We start from the raw sequence: 16822 nt of genomic DNA, 5'->3' as shown, positions 1-16822 counted from the left end.
GGAGCGACTTCTGAGTGCATAGCCAGGAGTAAACCCTGAGTGTCACAGGGTGTGATCCCCCCCCAAATTACTACCCAGACTTTGAATTGAAGTCAGAATAGATCAACTTAAACTTCATATTGGGGTCAGATAAAATGAGAAAAACATGACATATTAGTAAAACAGCTCCTAATTGGGCTTCTGTTATTCACTCTCAATCCTTGATGGCGAACGTATGGCACGCATGCCAGGGGTGGCACGCGAAGACCTTGCAGCTGGCACGCTGGAATGTCTGCAATTAAGATATGTGGCGCGACTGGAGGCCAGCATGCTGGTGTCTGCTTTGCAGCTCACCTGGCAACAGGGCCAGACTGGCCATTGGGAGGACCGGGCATTGTGTGGCAATTTGGGCACTCGGGCTCAAAAAGGTTAGCCATCACTGCGTCTCAATCATTCAACGCAACATATCATTCATATATCCAGAATTTTTACTTTTATGACCCAAACGTTATTATACTGACCTGATACCTTCATGATAAGCTTCAAGTTGTTAAACCTTCACAATTTGACCATAACTACCTTTATAGTCCTGTATTTTAGTAGTTTCCTTGGCTGTCAGTATAACTTATTTAGTCAAAACTGTTTACCACGCATGTTGGCTCATGTTAATTTTCTCTGCCTGAAATTCCTCTTTTCTTGATCTAAAAGTTCCATCCCAACTCTTCTCAACACCATGAAGGCTAAAAACAATTCTGTAGTCAAGGTTCAAGTCCTTCCCTATTGCCCAAACTCTTAGTGCTTCCCTCTCTACCAATTAGGAGTTCCATTTCTTTATGGTCTCTTTTTGGTAACTCTGGGTAACTGGTCATCTTCTCTCTATCCCTCTAGAATGAGCTGCAGTCTACGTTTATAAGGCCTATTTCATAGGTTAAGTTGGTTTTACCTTTCATGTTTCCTTTCAGATCATTCTGTTTAAGACAGTCATATTCATATAGTCTTGTCTTAGATAGGCATATATGACAGGAAAACAATCTGTATTTTGTATTTATATAAAAAAGAAACTGACTTCTTGGTGATTACATAAATATTCAAATAAAATGTATATTTTGTTTGAGTTTATTGTTTATTTATTTTGAGACCACACTCAACTGTGCTCAGGGTTTTTGCTCCCAACTCTGTGGTTAGAGATCACTGTTTTTGTTTTTTTTGTTTTGTTTTGTTTTTGGTTTTTTGGGACCACACACCGAGCAGTGCTCAGGGGTTGCTCCTGACTCTGCACTCAGAAATCATTCCTGGCTCAGGGGACAATATGAAGTGCCAGGGATGAAACACACTTTTATCCTGGGTCAGTCACATGCAAGGCAAACATCTACTGTGCTACCACTCCAGCCCCAGGATCACTTTTTATAATTTATTTTATTGAAACCATTGTAAGCTACAATGTCCTTCATAGTTGAATTTCAGATATACAGTGAAGCATCACTCTTGATGATGTTCAGGGGACCATATGTAGGATTGAACTTGGATTGGATGCTTTGCTTGCAAAGTAAATGCCTTACCCACTGTACCATTTCTCTAATCCAAAATTTGTTATTTTTAAGATAAAAATTAATACTTTTATTAATTTTAATCAGTATTAAATAAAGCATTACTATATTTTAAGATGCTACATGAAAGTATTTTTTCATTAAAACAAGTATTCTTTCATTGAAATGATTATTTTCTTGATATCAGCACTCTATTGAAAAGGAAGAAATACCGTATTTTCTGGCATATAAGACGACTGGGCGTATAAGATGACTTCTAATTTTGCAGTTAAAACATAGGTTTAGGCCTATATTTGCTGTATCAGACAGAACGTTCCTGTGCTGCAACTGTATGTCCCACAGTGAGCCAATCACAACAAGCAAAGGTCCAAAGGTTCTACTGTCATAGACTTCCTCTCTGACTCTGGCCCATCTGAGCAGGCTTTTGACAGTGTAGATTCGTGTCCAGAACATTATCTAATTTGCATGCATCAAAAGCCTGCTTGGATTGGCCAACTTAGAGAGGCGGTCCGAGCAGCCTTGCAGTGATTGGTCCCTTATCATAAGCACCTTTTCTGGCAATTCCCTGGTGGCATCAGTTAATCTCCCTCACTACATGAACCAAACAACACCCCATCCTCGGACCCTAGCACTGAACCACCAACATGGTTAGCTGGGTTTTGCAAGAAGTGGCCCCAGATCTCCTGAGTACTGTTTGGGAGCCCCCAAGAAAGAGATTTGGAAACTCTGGGGCCTGATTTTTTTGTTTGTTTGTTTCGTTTAGGGGCATATTGAAACATTTTTCGGGATATACTCGGCATATAAGACAACCCCCGATTTTCGGTTGACTCTTTTTTGTTTCAAAAGTCGTCTTATACACCAGAAAAATACGGTATATACATTGATGATTAGAAATCATAAAATAATCTCATTGTTGTGAGAATCTTTAACTTCATGAATGTTATTTGATATTAAATGTCAGTACTTAGTGTCTTTGTATTGTATACATTGTAGAATACTTTGTGTTGTCATTTAGTCATTTACATCATTGCTCAGACCACTATCAGAAGTATCTTTGTAAAGTAAAATCGTAGTTTTACTTAAATAAATTTTTATCAAAGTACCGTAATTTACTAAACTATTCATAGGTGGGTTTCAGGCATACATTTCCACTACTGGGTTCAACTTTCATCCACATAGTTTCTGGATATTTGACATTGTGCTACCAGGTTCTAGTTAAACCTTAAGAAAGTAAAGGACTAGGCCGGAGAGATAGCATGGAGGTAGGGCATCTGCCTTGCATGCAGAAGTATGGTGGTTTGAATCCCGGCATCCCATGTGGTCCCCTGAGCCTGCCAGGGGCGATTTCTGAGCATCTAGCCAGAAGTAACCCCTGAGCGCTGCCAGGTATGACCCAAAAATAAAAATAAAAAGAGAGAGAGAGAGAGAGAGAGAGAGAGAGAGAGAGAGAGAGAGAGAGTAAAGGACTGTTTTTATTTTTCACTTGTTTGTTTGTTTGTTTGGGACACACCCAACAGTGCTCAGGGGTTACTCCTGGCCCTCCACTCAGAAATCGCTCCTGATATCCTCGGGGGACCATATGGGATGCTGGGATTCAAACCACCATCATTCAGCATGCAGGGCAAACGCCCTCCCTCCATGCCATCTCTCCAGGCAAGAATTGTTGCTATTTTAAGTCATTGATTGATTCAGAGAGGCCAAGTATACTTATTGAATTTAGGCCTGTAGCATTTATCTTTATTCTTTTGCAATCAATTGTATATCATTAATGTTGATTTCATAATATATACAAAATATATCTCATTAGAAGAATGAAAAAGATCAGGATAGAAGCCAGAATAAAATCCATTTGTTGCTACATATATCACCATGCCCTACTACTTTTGGAGGACAAATATTCAAATGTTTAATATTATACCATGAAGAATTAAATATGTTATACAGAATTATGTCATAATTCTATGAGATTATAGAGGAAGGACCAAATCTAATTTGGGGGAAATAAATGATTACTTCTCAGAGGAAATGGTATTTAAGGTGGAACTAAAACAGTAGGTTGATTGTGATAGGGAAGAAGGGCAGTTGTGTTTAAGGTCTGTCTGGGAATTTGCTCTACTTTGTGGTCAGATATTTTTTAAAAAAAGCTCTTATTAATTTTTATAGTTGTGTTCATGGATTGTTTTTATATGCATTACAGCATGCAAAGTGGATCCCAGTTTTGGTCTTCAGTTTATGTTTTGATTCTTAAGATGAAAGGGTTTTACAAAATCAATATAGCAAGTGGCATAACTGATTTACTCCTCAGGTTGTTCCAGGGAAGTACTTTTTCATGGCACTGAAAAGAAGGGTAATATTGTACCACATTAGAAAGCGCATTGCTTAGGAAGTGATTATTGACTTTATTTTAACCAACAAAGCTTGGGTCTTAAGATTATTATCTTATTTCTTATTGAAAACATGAAGTCTATGTCAGTATGTTCAGTGAATATCTTATATAAATCTAGTAGGAACATTCTAATCTCATATTTATGATCTATTTATGGGAATATGATGTACTAAGAGTAGAAACGACCTATTTCTTACATATTTGTTGGAGCCTGAGGTCACACTGCACAGGTTGAGTAACAGAGCCCTTTCCATCCATTATCACCTGTCTACTACTTGAAGTCATGTGCTTTAAGGTCAGGTGCCTTGATTCCTTTTCTCCTCTGGCTCCTTATGATGATAAATATTGGATTCATTGGCTGAAGTGGTTTTTTTTTTTTTTTGTTGTTGTTGTTGTTGTTTTTTTGTTTTGTTTTGTTTTGGTTTGGTTTTTGGGCCACACCCGGCGGTGCTCAGGGGTTACTCCTGGCTGTCTGCTCATATGGGACCCCATTATTCGAACCAACCACCTTTGGTCCTGGATTGGTTGCTTGCAAGGCAAACGCCTCTGTGCTATTTCTCTGGCCCTGCTGAAGTGTTTTTAATTGTTTGTTTGGTTAGTTGGTTTGGGGCCACACCTTGCAGTGTGTGGTTCCTGGTTCTGCTCAGGAGTGACCTCTGGTGGTACTTGGGAGACTGAGGTGTCAGGAATAAAATCAGCATTTGTCACATGAAGGTTTTAAACCTTTTATCACCTGTGCAGTCTTTCTAGGTTTGGCAATTTTTCATGATATAAAAGGTGAAAACGGGTTTTCACTTTTTCAAGCCTGACTGTAAAGTTATATAACTGCGAAAAACATTGTCCAGTCCTTTTTTTTCTAAATTTGTAATCCTTTTTAGAAATTAAGATGAATTTAAATATGATATATGCATATTTTTATACTTGAGTGAGATGATTATTGTTTAAATAAGAAACTTTACTGCTTTTTATGGCATTAAACATATTTTAAGCTAATTTTTGGGCCTCTCCAGCAGTGCTCAGGGAATCTGGGGTCACTCTCACAAATCTCCATTAGCCTTGTTGATGGCTTAGTACCAAGGCCTGTGATGTTGGTGGCTACTGGAATGACTTCCAGAGTAACTGGTTGAGTCTCCAGGGATCACACAGGGGCCATGCATTTGCAAGACCTGTACAGTGTGTGTGTGTGTGTGTGTGTGTGTGTGTGAGAGAGAGAGAGAGAGAGAGAGAGAGAGAGAGAGAGAGAGAGAGAGAGAGAGAGAGATGAATTGTGATATTGTAATTCTGGAATAATGGTCTATAGATATCAACAAAGCAGTTTTATGATTATATTGTGTGACATTGTTGCATGCTTGACTTTTACACTGAACATTTAAATTACATATGGATTCCGATTCCAGGGTCTCCTTTAATATTCGTATCATTTTTTGTTTATTTTTGGGCCACAGCTGATGTTTCTCAGGGCTTTATTCCTGTCTTTGCACTTAGAGATCACTATGACAATCTCGGAGAAGAAGCACATAGCATTACAACGATAAAAATCAGTCAGCCACATGCAAGGCAAGGACACTACCAGCTATACTAGCTCTCTAGATCCTCTAATTCTTTTTTTTGGGGGGGGGGTTGGGTCACACCCAGCAGCGCTCAGGGGTCACTCCTGGCTCTACGCTCAGAAATCGCTCCTGGCAGGCTCAGGGGACCATATGGGATGCCGGGATCCAAACCACCGACCTTCTGTATTCAAGGCAAATGCCTTACCTCCATGCTATCTCTCCGGCCCAGAATCTCTAATTCTTAAAATAGATGACCTTGTTAGAAAATAAAGCATTTGTAGGGACAGAGAGATAGCATGGAGATAGGGCATTTGCCTTTCATGCAGAAAGACAGTGGTTCGAATCCCAGCATCCCATATGGTCCCCCGTGCCTGCCAGGGGCAATTTCTGAACATAGAGCCAGGAGTAACCCCTGAGCGCTGCTGGGTGTGACCCAAAAACCAAAAACCAAAAACAAAAAAAAAAAAAAAAAAGAAAAGAAAGCATTTGTAATAAACATGTAACTTATAAAAAGAGACAAAATATTTAATAATTATGTTGTTGCTTTTTCATGTTAGAATTTATTAGATTTGTAAGTTTTAAAATTATAATAGAAATTTTATTTTTTTTGAGGGTGAAACGTCTATAGTCTCGACTTCTACCTGGTATCTCCTCCAAGCTGCCTGCCAGAACTTTTTTATTTTTTATTGAGTACAGGTACCACCCTCAGGTGGGGCAGCTATCCTGAGCCTGTTCTGCCCAAGTTTACATATAAAACAATCAAAATAAGGTGTAATTTAACAATTGCCTCTTCTTTGTTAAAAATTGAGAGGGGTACATAACTCATGTTCTGTTGTTCTCTGCAAGAAGCAGGAACCCGGATTAGAACTTACAAAAGTGATTGTTGTTTTGCATAGATAGGCACAGTAAAAGTTGGCTGTAATAGCATAAAAGTTTAAACTGTATAAATCATTCTCAAAACAATCAGCTTTTTCCATATCTTTGTCTCATGCATCTCAACACTTTTTATAGACTTTTCTAAACAGTAGATGCACTTTTTTGTTATTTTTATATCTTTATTTAAACACTGTGATTACAAACATAACTGTAGTTGAATTTCAATCACAAAAAGAACACCCCCCTTTACCAGTGCAACATTCCCACCACCAAAACACTCCATCTCCCTCCACCTACACCCCCTGCCTGAATTCAAGACAGTCATTCTACTTCTCTCACTCATTAACAGTGTCATAGTAGTTGTTAGTGTTCTAATTGCACTCAGCCCTCCTTGAAGTTAGCTTCATATTGTGAGCTAGTCCTTCTGGCACTTGCAGATGCACTTAATTAAAATTTCTTAAACATTCTTACACAGAGCATTGTCTAGAACCCCCAAGTTCTTTTTTTATAAACTTTGTTAAACAAAATCACAAGAATATTTCTGAAGATAAATAGTTTGAAAATAAGTTTGCTAAACATTCTTATAATGAGCACTATAATAAGAGTCTATAGCAGCCAAGTTCCTTTTCCAACTACTACTGTGTAAAAGACATTAAAGTATTTTTGCAGACATAATTTTGAGAATAAGTTGCTAAATAGTACACACATCAAAATCATAGTAATTGGGAAACATTCAGTAGGGTAGTTGAGAGCTTTTAAAACTCTAACAGCATTACGCATTTCCCTGAAATTGTGCAGACTAATATTAAAGCACTAAAGTTGAATACATGGGGCCGGGCAGTGGCGCTAGAAGTAAGGTGCCTGCCTTGCCTGCGCTAGCCTAGGATGGACCGCGGTTCGATTCCCCGGCGTCCCATATGGTCCCCCAAGCCAGGAGCGACTTCTGAGCGCATAGCCAGGAGTAACCCCTGAGTGTCACCGGGTGTGGCCCAAAAACCAAAAAACCAAAAAAAAAAAAACAAAAACAAAACAAAACAAAAAAAATAAAGTTGAATACAAATATTTTTGTTTGCAGTGGGGCATAAAACAAAGCAGTAGCTCTAAAATCTAATACAGGTAAAACACACATTTAAACAGCAATATAGTGATCAATGCAAATAGGGTCAAGAGATTAACGTAGATGAAAGATAATGTTTTTGGAGGTAACCCAGGTGCAAGAAGTTCTGAAAACAGTTTCTCCTCAGTTCGTCTTTAGCTGGTTTTGGATTCTCTATCTTTATCTTTACCTTCTGTGTTAGGCTACTGGTGTCTCCTCTAAAAGCCGCTGCAGGTTAGGGGTTTGAGTTCCTTGAAAAAGGTGCCTCTGGTAGAGGAAAGATGGTAGACATTGGAGTCTTGGATGCTGCCCAGTCTTCAGAAGCTGCTTGCTTCTGTCCCATCTGAGAGGGCCTCTACCACTATAGGTAGTTGGGCAGCTGAGTGAGCCCTGGGGCTGAATCTACAGAACCTATGTTAATTGGGAGCATATCTGTTATCTTTCACTGGCATTCCACCAGGTCTGGATACATTAACAGCTTTTGGTCCCCTCTCTCCTTTCAGGACATCAGACTCCACAATCTCCCCATTGACAGTGCTACACAGAAACTTCCTGGGATTGTTTCTCTTAATAGCTATCCAGTGAGCCAAGACATCTTTAGTGTAATTTCTGTTGTTTATAAACCCATAATCACTCTGGACACTGAACCATCTGACAGTGCCCAGGTCTTTAACTGCCAGCACTGACTTATCTACTTAACTCAGTACTTGGGGTGTGGGGGTATCTCTGGTCGAACCATTTTCAGATTCTAGGTCTGCAGAGACAGTAGCTGGCTCATCATTCTTGGGAAATAGTTTAGTACCAGTAGTAAATAATAAATTATCCCTGGGAAGGCCTTTAGATTGAGAACTCGTCATCACTGGAAAGGCACTCTTACCCTCTTTTGGCATGTGTGTAGGAGAATCTCTAGGGAGCCTGGCACTTACAGTGTGAGAGTAAGTTATACTTACAGAGTGAGAAATGCAGGTAGATGGACCAGTGCAACATGAAGCCATTCAGAACAGGAGCTGTGTTCACCATGTTCAGGTGAAAGGCACGGCACATTCAGTACAGCTCGAGAGGCCTTCATGGTGATGATCAACCAGAGGGTTAAGCTACTCACCATCATTGAGGTCTTCTCAGGTCCCTGGATCCTAAGTTGCTGTTTGTGCTTCAGTTGTAAAATCACCCCACACGCCATATCTTCAACTCTAGATGAATGAGCCTGAATCAGGGTTGTGCATAAAATAATCCAGACCAGGCTGATGCTGAAATATTGGATAGTCTGGCTGTCTTCTACCTAGTATTTCCCCTATAATAGAAATTTTTTGTTTTTGTTTTTTGTTTTGTTGTTGTTATTATTGAGTCATACCTGGCAGTGCCCAGTGGCTCCTCCTGACTCTACACTCAGAAATTGCTCCTGGCAGGGCTCGGGGGACCATATAGGATGCTGGGAATCGAACCACTGTCCTTCTGCAAGCAAGGCCTTACCTCCATGCTATCTCTCCGGCTCCTATAACATAAAGTTTAAACAGTATTTTGTATCAACAGATTTAAAACATTTAGAATTTGACTGTAAATTACTTTGTTGTTGTGTTTTTTTTTTGGTTTTTTTTTTTTTTTTTTTTTTTGGTTTTTGGGCCATACCCGTTTGACGCTCAGGGGTTACTCCTGGCTATGCGCTCAGAAATTGCCCCTGGCTTGGGGGAACTATATGGGACACTGGGGGATCGAACCGCGGTCCTTCCTTGAAGTGAATTTATAGTGACACTTTATTTTCCACCTAAAGCTCCACAGCTTACATTTTATTTGTTTATTCATTTGTTTCCTGCAGTCAGTGCTTAGGGAGTCTGGGGCCACTCCTATTAACTCTTGGTAGACTGGATTAGACATTGGTTCTTTTGCTTAGGTGGTGAGCTCCTTAGTGCTGTGGAAAGCAGGCTGTGTGGGGAACCTTAGTGTCCACATCCAGAGATGCAACATGGTCCTAGGGATTTACTGTGGGGCCTCACACATGTAAAGGGTATGAACCACGCCTCTCTAGAGTTCTCTGACTTTACAGAATGCTCATTGATTATGTTTTACAGGTCTGGAAAAATTTATGATGGCATGTGTCCACTATTACGTTGTCATGAATAGTTTAAAAACCTTAAAAATTCTCTGTGCTTTTAATGTTTCAGTCTTTCCCTACTAGCTCCTGGTAAACATAGATCTTTTTACTGTCTTTATACTTTTGCCTTTACAAAATGTCATATAGTTGGAATTTACAGTATGTGATTTATTTTCAAACTCTTTTTTTTTTAGTAATATATATTTGGATTTTCTTCTTGTGTTTACATGACTTGATAGTAGTTTTAAGTCATGAGTAGTTTCCATGTAGTACACTAAATGAATATATATTTTTAAAAAAACTTAATATAAAACATTCATTATTGTAAAACATTTAGTTCTTAGATGTTCAGAGTAAATGGTTAAGTAGTCCCTTTGCCTTATCAATTTTATTTCATCCTCCTCAGAGGCAATCTTTGTCAAAGATGCACTTGGCTTTTCTGTGTTATAGCTTTTCCTATGTGTTAGGTAAATAAATACATGACAAATTCTGGTAGAATTGAAAACCCTTTGATTAAACCCTCAGATATAGATACTCTGTAGTTTATAACAAAGAAACCAGGTCCATGAAGTGAAGGAAAGATAGTCCTTTTAAAAGATGGATTGGGGGGCCCAGAGAGATAGTACAGCGGTGTTTGCCTTGCAAGCAGCTGATCCAGGACCAAAGGTGGTTGGTTCGAATCCCGGTGTCCCATATGGTCCCCTGTGCCTGCCAGGAGCTATTTCTGAGCAGACAGCCAGGAGTAACCCCTGAGCAAAGCTGGATGTGGCCCAAAACCCCCCCCAAAAAAAAAAAAAAAAGATGGATTGGGAAAACTGGATAGCCACATGCAAAAATGTGAAACAGAATCTGTATGGCACATCTTACACAAAAGTCAATTCAAAGTGGATTAAAGGCCTTGAGATTAGTCCAGAACTCCTAAAACAGTGAGGAAAATATGTACAGAATGTCCCAGGATTTTGACATTAAAGGTATTTTCAAATATGATTCCATTGGCAAAGTTAATAAAAACAAGAATAAACAAATGGGGTACATAATATTCTCTGTAAAAACACATTTGGATTTGGATCAAAGTATAGTATTTTTTTTTTTTACTTTACAGTACATCAGAAATATGCTATCTTTTCATTTCATTCATTTATTATTTATTTATTTATTTATTTATTTATTTATTTATTTATTTATTTATTTATTTTTGGTTTTTGGGTCACATCCAGCAGTGCCCAGGGATTACTCCTGGCTCTACGTTCAGAAATTGCTCCTGGCAGGCTCAGGGGACCATATGGGATGCCAGGATTCGAACCACTGTCTTTCTGCATGCAAGGCAAACGCCTTACCTCCATGCTATCTCTCCGGCCCCATATTTAAAAAAAAATTATTTAAAGAAAATGCATCACATATTTAACATAACTGAGCATAATATATTTGTTTTAAGATAATGAAAAGCAAAGTTATTGAAAAAAATCGAAAGAAAATAGAAAGATAAACTGAAAAATAAAATGAGAGAGAAGAAAAAAGAAAGAAGAAAAAGTTTAGTAGCAAGTAAATTTGTGAAAATTATTGTATCTCCAATAAAGTCATTAATACAATAGCAGAAGGTTTAGTAAGCTCTTTTTTAAACTTTTATTTTGAAGCTGATTGAATTATATAATCTTATTGCAGATATTCTGATGTTAACCATTTCTTTTTTTTTTTTATGGACTTACTTAGCATTTTCTTTCTCTTCTTCACTTTAATATTATGCTTTACTGAAATTTTCCAAATAAAGACATCCATGTATTCAATAATTGTATAGGCTCTTCCATTGCTCTATAGCTCATGACCCACTCACCAAGAAGACCATTCCATACTCTCTTGACTTAACGGATTTGTTATTTTATTTTATCATAGTTGTAAAAATAAGTTGCTTTGTAAGATACTGTAGTAATGTGATTTCTCACACTCTTAAGTAGAACCCTAAAATATTTTTAGATAACATGGTTACAATAGTGCTAATATTTATAATTTTAATGTCCAATTACTATACCTTTACAATAACACCAGTGTTGATGTTGTCCTTATGTCACATCTTGTCCACCTCTTCCTTACTTTCTTCCCTATACCTCTACTGCTTGATAGTCTCCATTTTGGAATCAAAAGCCAAAGGTGTGTCCTCATTCAACATACCCTTATTTTGTTTCTCTATATATCACAGCTGAGTAGCATGTTTTATTTAAAGTAAGGAAAAGAGTAATCTGAAAATATGTTGTAAGTACTTTTAATTAACTACAGTATACAATTTCTGGCAAATAATTTTCTGTTCTTGTATTCAGAGTCCCGACCTTTGTCAGTTCCCGTGAAAACCATACTGAATCTATCTGAAGGCTCTAGAAGTCCTGAAGAGAGAATGAAAGAATTTATTGGAATTGTATGGAATGCCGTAAAGAGACTCACGCTGCAGGTAAACTTTAGTCAGGAATATTAGGGTTTTAATTCTGTCATATTTTTACATTTTGGGTATATTTCTTAACAATGGTACATTTTATTCATTGTTAGTACTCATTATCTCAGTTTTATAATTTTAATGAAAATTATTAATATATTTTGTTGTCATTTTTTTCACATGTGTTCTAGTTTATTGAGCTCCTTTGTTGTCATTATTAAAATAATATAAATGCATATACTTCCTGAAGAAAATATATACTTTTAATATATTTCTTTTTTATTAATATCTTTATTTAAACACCTTGATTACAAATATGATTGTAGTTGGGTTTCAGTCATGTAAAGAACACCCCCCATCACTTGTGCAACGTTCCTATCACCAATGTCCTAAATCTTCATCCTCCCCACCTCACCCACGCCTATACTTGAGATAGGCTTTCTATTTCTACTTCCTTCATTCATTCACATTGTTATGATAATTCTCAATGTAATTATTTCTCTAACTGCACTCATCATTCTTTGTGGTGATCTTCATGTCCTGAGCTGAACCTTCCAACCCTCTTCTTTTTTGTCTCTGAGACTTATTGCAAGAATGTCTTTTATTTTTCTTAAAACGCATAGATGTGTGAGACTATTCTGCATCTGTCTCTCTCCCTCTGACTTATTTCACTCAGCATAATAGATTCCATGTACATCCATGTATAGGAAAATTTCATGACTTCATCTCTCTGACGGTGCATAATATTCCATTGTGGATACCACAGTTTCTTTAGCCATTCATCTGTCGAAGTGCATATTGCTTGTTTCCAGAGTCTGGCTATTGCAAGTATCACTGCAGTAAATATATGTGTGAGGACAGGATTTTTGTATTGCATTTTTGTGTTCCTACGGTATATCCCTAGGAGTGGTGTAGCTGGATTGTATGGGAGCCCAATTTCCAGTTTTTGGTGGAGTCTCCATGTTATTTTCCATAAAGGTTGGACTAGACGACATTCCCACCAGCAGTGGATAAGAGTTCCTTTCTCTCCACATCCCCACCAACACTGCTTTTTCTTGTTCTTTGTGATGTGCATCAATCTCAATGGCGTGAGATGGTACCTCATAGTTGTTTTGATTTGCATCTCCCTGATGATTAGTGATGTGGAGCATTTTTTCATGTGCCTTTTGGCCATTTGTATTTTTCCTTTGCCAAAGTATCTGTTCATTTTTCCCCCCCATTTCTTGATGGGATTAGATGTTTTTTCTTGTAAAATTCCATCAGTGCCTGGTATATCTTAGATATTAGCCCCTTATCGGATGGGTAATGGGTGAATAGTTTCTCCCACACAGTGGGTAGCTCTTGTATCCTGGGCACTATTTCTTTTGAGGTGCAGAAACTTCTCAGCCTAATGTATTCCCATCTGTTTATCTCAGCTTCCACTTGTTTGGAAAGTGCTGTTTCCTCCTTAAAGATACCTTTAGTCTGAATGTCATGGAGCCTTTTACCTACGTGTTGTTCTATATACCTTATGGTTTCAGGTCTGATATCAAGGTCTTTAATCTATTTGGATTTTACCTTCATACATGGTGTTAGCTTTTAGTATATTTCTTGAATTAGAAAATTAATCCTACTTTTTATTTTGTTTAAATATTCTTTAAAAGATAGTACTAACTACAAGTCATAGTCTTAGCTCACTAGTGAGATAAAAACTGATTTGGATGAAACTATTTTTCATTCCTAACCTGAAATAACTATGAAAATGATTATAACTGTTATTTTTCCTGATTACGTTTTCTTACGGTATTTTTGAAGTAGACATATTAATCTTACTGATTTACCCTGCATTAAGTTCATGTTTTACTTGATGAAATTAACTGCTTACCCAATCTTACAGGTTTTAAAAAATTTTAAGTGTTAATATAGAATTTCTCCTCTTTAAATAAGGTGTAAATGGTTGATAGTAGTGCATCTTTATAAAATTTTATTCTCAGCTGACAGTAGTTTCTTAGTTTTAGCATTCAACTTCTATTTAAGATACAGAAAATTGCAAAAGAAAGTTTGTTTTGGGGGGGCCATAGAGATAGCACAACAGTAGGGTGTTTCCTTTGCACGCTACTGACTGGGACAGATCTGGACTCCATCTCCAGGATATCACATGGTCCCATGAACCTGCCAGGCATGATTTCTGAGCACAGAGCTGGGAGCAATCCCTAAGACTACTGGGTGTGGCCCATAAATAGAAGGAAGAAAGAAAGTTAGTTAGTTCATTCGTTCATTCATTTCTGGCTCTTCAAGCCCATGTTCTCCATTAAAGTATATATCTATTACATATCTGTTACACTTGGTTGTTTCATATCTCTTGAGAATCCTGAGTTCTCTCTTGAACATGCTCTTTTTATCTCCTCTCACATCATTTTAAGTAAGTTTAAGTAAACCACCTTGCTTCACTTAGAAGAAAAAAAAAACAAGGAAAAAGAAAAGGAAAGAAAGTTGTTTCCACTTGCAGAAGCTGATTTACAAATTATCTTGATTTTGAGCCCAGTAGGTGGTTGAGTTATCAGATTCCTGTAAATAACTTCAGCGTGCTAGAACTTCAGCATGGTGAAGAGCCATAAACCTGAGACTTACAGAAGTCAGAAATAATAAATAGAGCAGGGGTCTCAAACTCGCAAACCACGGGCCGCAAAGGGCCCTCCATACTACATTTTGTGGCTCTGCCCTAGAGGAATCTTTTTTTGTTTTGTTTTGTTTTAGTTGTTTGGGTCACACCCCCAATGTTCAAAGCTTACTTTGCACTCAAGGATCACCCCAACTTCGTCTCCTGCAGCTCCCAGGTAAATTTAGTTTGAGACCCTGAAATAGAGAATCATGCCTAGATGCTTCATAGGAAACTACTTAAGTCTAGTAAAGGGGATGGGCATATTACAGGCTAGAGAAAAAGAGTAAGAGCTTTTCACAAAATAATGGAGACCCAAAGTTATCTTTACTGTGAAGGGAAAATAAATTCCTAGTAAAGAATTCTACATATTCCAGAAAACACTCACCAGAAAGGTGACAGGGATCAAAGAGATGTATTAAGTGTGAAGGCACTGCCTTGTATGAGGCAGGCTCAGGTTCCATCCCCTGTATTACATATGGTTTCCTCAAGCCCCACAAGGAGTAATCTCTGAGTGCAGAGCCAGGAGCAGCCCCTTAGCATCCCTACATGTAGCCCAAAGCAAGACAGAAAAACCCAGTCTAGATCAGACGCTCTGTCCTCAAAAGGAAAAAAATATATATATAAAAGACAAAATAAATATAGAAAGATTTTTTTCATTTAACATTTTATGCCCGGTCCACCGAGTTCCTCAAACTGAGAGCAAATTACAATTGAGTCTTATTTCTGCAGGACGTTAGGAAGCAGATCTCCACAGTTGTTTCTGAGTGTTGGAAACTACTTAAATTCCAAAGCACAATATTTTCTATTCAAAAGAATGCACCAATGAGATAGATTTAGTGCATTGATATCAATTCTTTTAAAATCTTTTCCTTACAATTAAGTATTTAAAAAATTGTGGTATTTATTCAAGAGAAAAGAGCATTGATTTTGAGGAAATTTGTTGATTAGATTCCATAGTATTCAGAAAGTAGCTTGGAGTCTATGGCAATTCCTATGTATATTGCCTAGTTTTTACTACTAAATATGTGAGGAAATTAGCTCTGCCATCCCTCAGGTGAGTTTGGAAGTATTTTTGGACACATGTCTCCGTGACCACACATGTAGATAGCTAATAAAAGTGGAAGTAGACAGCTTTTGGCTTTTCATTCCTACCTTTCATGCCTGGCATTCCAATTCGTGAAGATTAAGAAAAAAGAAGGAATTGATTGTCATTTTTTTGGTGTTTTCTTTAAATAAACCATTTACAAATCTCAGCTGTATCTCACCCATTTCAGCCAGAAACCTTTTACAGTTATTGATTTACTATTGATATTATCCCAGTAACTGCTTGTATTGGTTCATCTATTCTCTAAAATGTAGAAAGCATTTCATTCCTTTAACTTGTCTGTAATTTCAGAAGGACATTTCAGAAGGCTTATAAGATATTGCTGAACATCTATAATCAATATTAGTGTCTTTCAAATAACACATACTATGATCGATTTTATTATATTGCTCTTGATCCTTCAACTATGCCATGTTTGGTTATCTCTACTACTAATTACAATTATTCACCTAAATGTTTGTACCTTTTCTCACAATAAAATCTTTAATCTCAGGATAGAGTTTTATTGAGGGACGATTCATGAACAGTCCTGAGATTTTAATTCACCTTCTGATTAAAATTAGTATTTAGTATTACTTATTAAGTATTTAGTTATTTAGTATTATCTTATTGTTTTTCTTTTATATATTATTGTTAAAAATGAATCATATAAATAGTATTTTATACTTTTATTTTTGTACTTTTATTATATGAACAGTGCCAGAACGAGTTATGCTACATAATGTGGTAAAGTCTAAAATGCCTTATCAATTTAAAATTATTTAGTATTTTCCTATACATGGATAGACATGGAAACTATTATGCTGAGTGAAATAAGTCAGAGGGAGAGATAGACACAGAATAGTCTCACTTATCTTTGGAATTTAGAAAAATAGGAGACGGGGCCAGAGAGATAGCATGGAGGTAAGGCATTTGCCTTGCATGCAAAAGGACGGTGGTTTGAATCCCAGCATCCCATATGGTCCCCCGATCCTGCCAGGAGTGATTTCTGAGCATAGTGCCAGGAGGAACTCCTGAGCGCTGCTGGGTGTGAGCTCCCTGCCCCACCACACAAAAAAGAAATAGAAAAGTAAGAGACATGATTGTAATAATGCCCAGAGATAATGGAGATGAGAGCTGGAAGTACCAGCT

General features: G+C 37.4%; 1 protein-coding gene across 2 annotated transcripts in view; it reads left to right on the top strand.

Annotated features, from left to right (window-relative positions):
- VPS13B (vacuolar protein sorting 13 homolog B) overlaps positions 1-16822 on the top strand; it is a 724212-nt gene that overhangs the window by 311474 nt on the left and 395916 nt on the right. For both annotated transcript variants that reach the window (XM_049773957.1, XM_049773956.1), the window contains exon 21: positions 11836-11963. In XM_049773957.1, the coding sequence (XP_049629914.1) occupies positions 11836-11963 (128 nt within the window). The remainder of the gene's footprint in view (positions 1-11835; positions 11964-16822) is intronic.

This window comes from Suncus etruscus, chromosome 5 (assembly GCF_024139225.1).
Source record: "Suncus etruscus isolate mSunEtr1 chromosome 5, mSunEtr1.pri.cur, whole genome shotgun sequence".
Classification (NCBI taxonomy): Eukaryota; Metazoa; Chordata; class Mammalia; order Eulipotyphla; family Soricidae; genus Suncus; species Suncus etruscus.
Note: the sequence above shows the minus strand (reverse complement) of the source record. Positions and strands in the feature narration are given on the sequence as shown.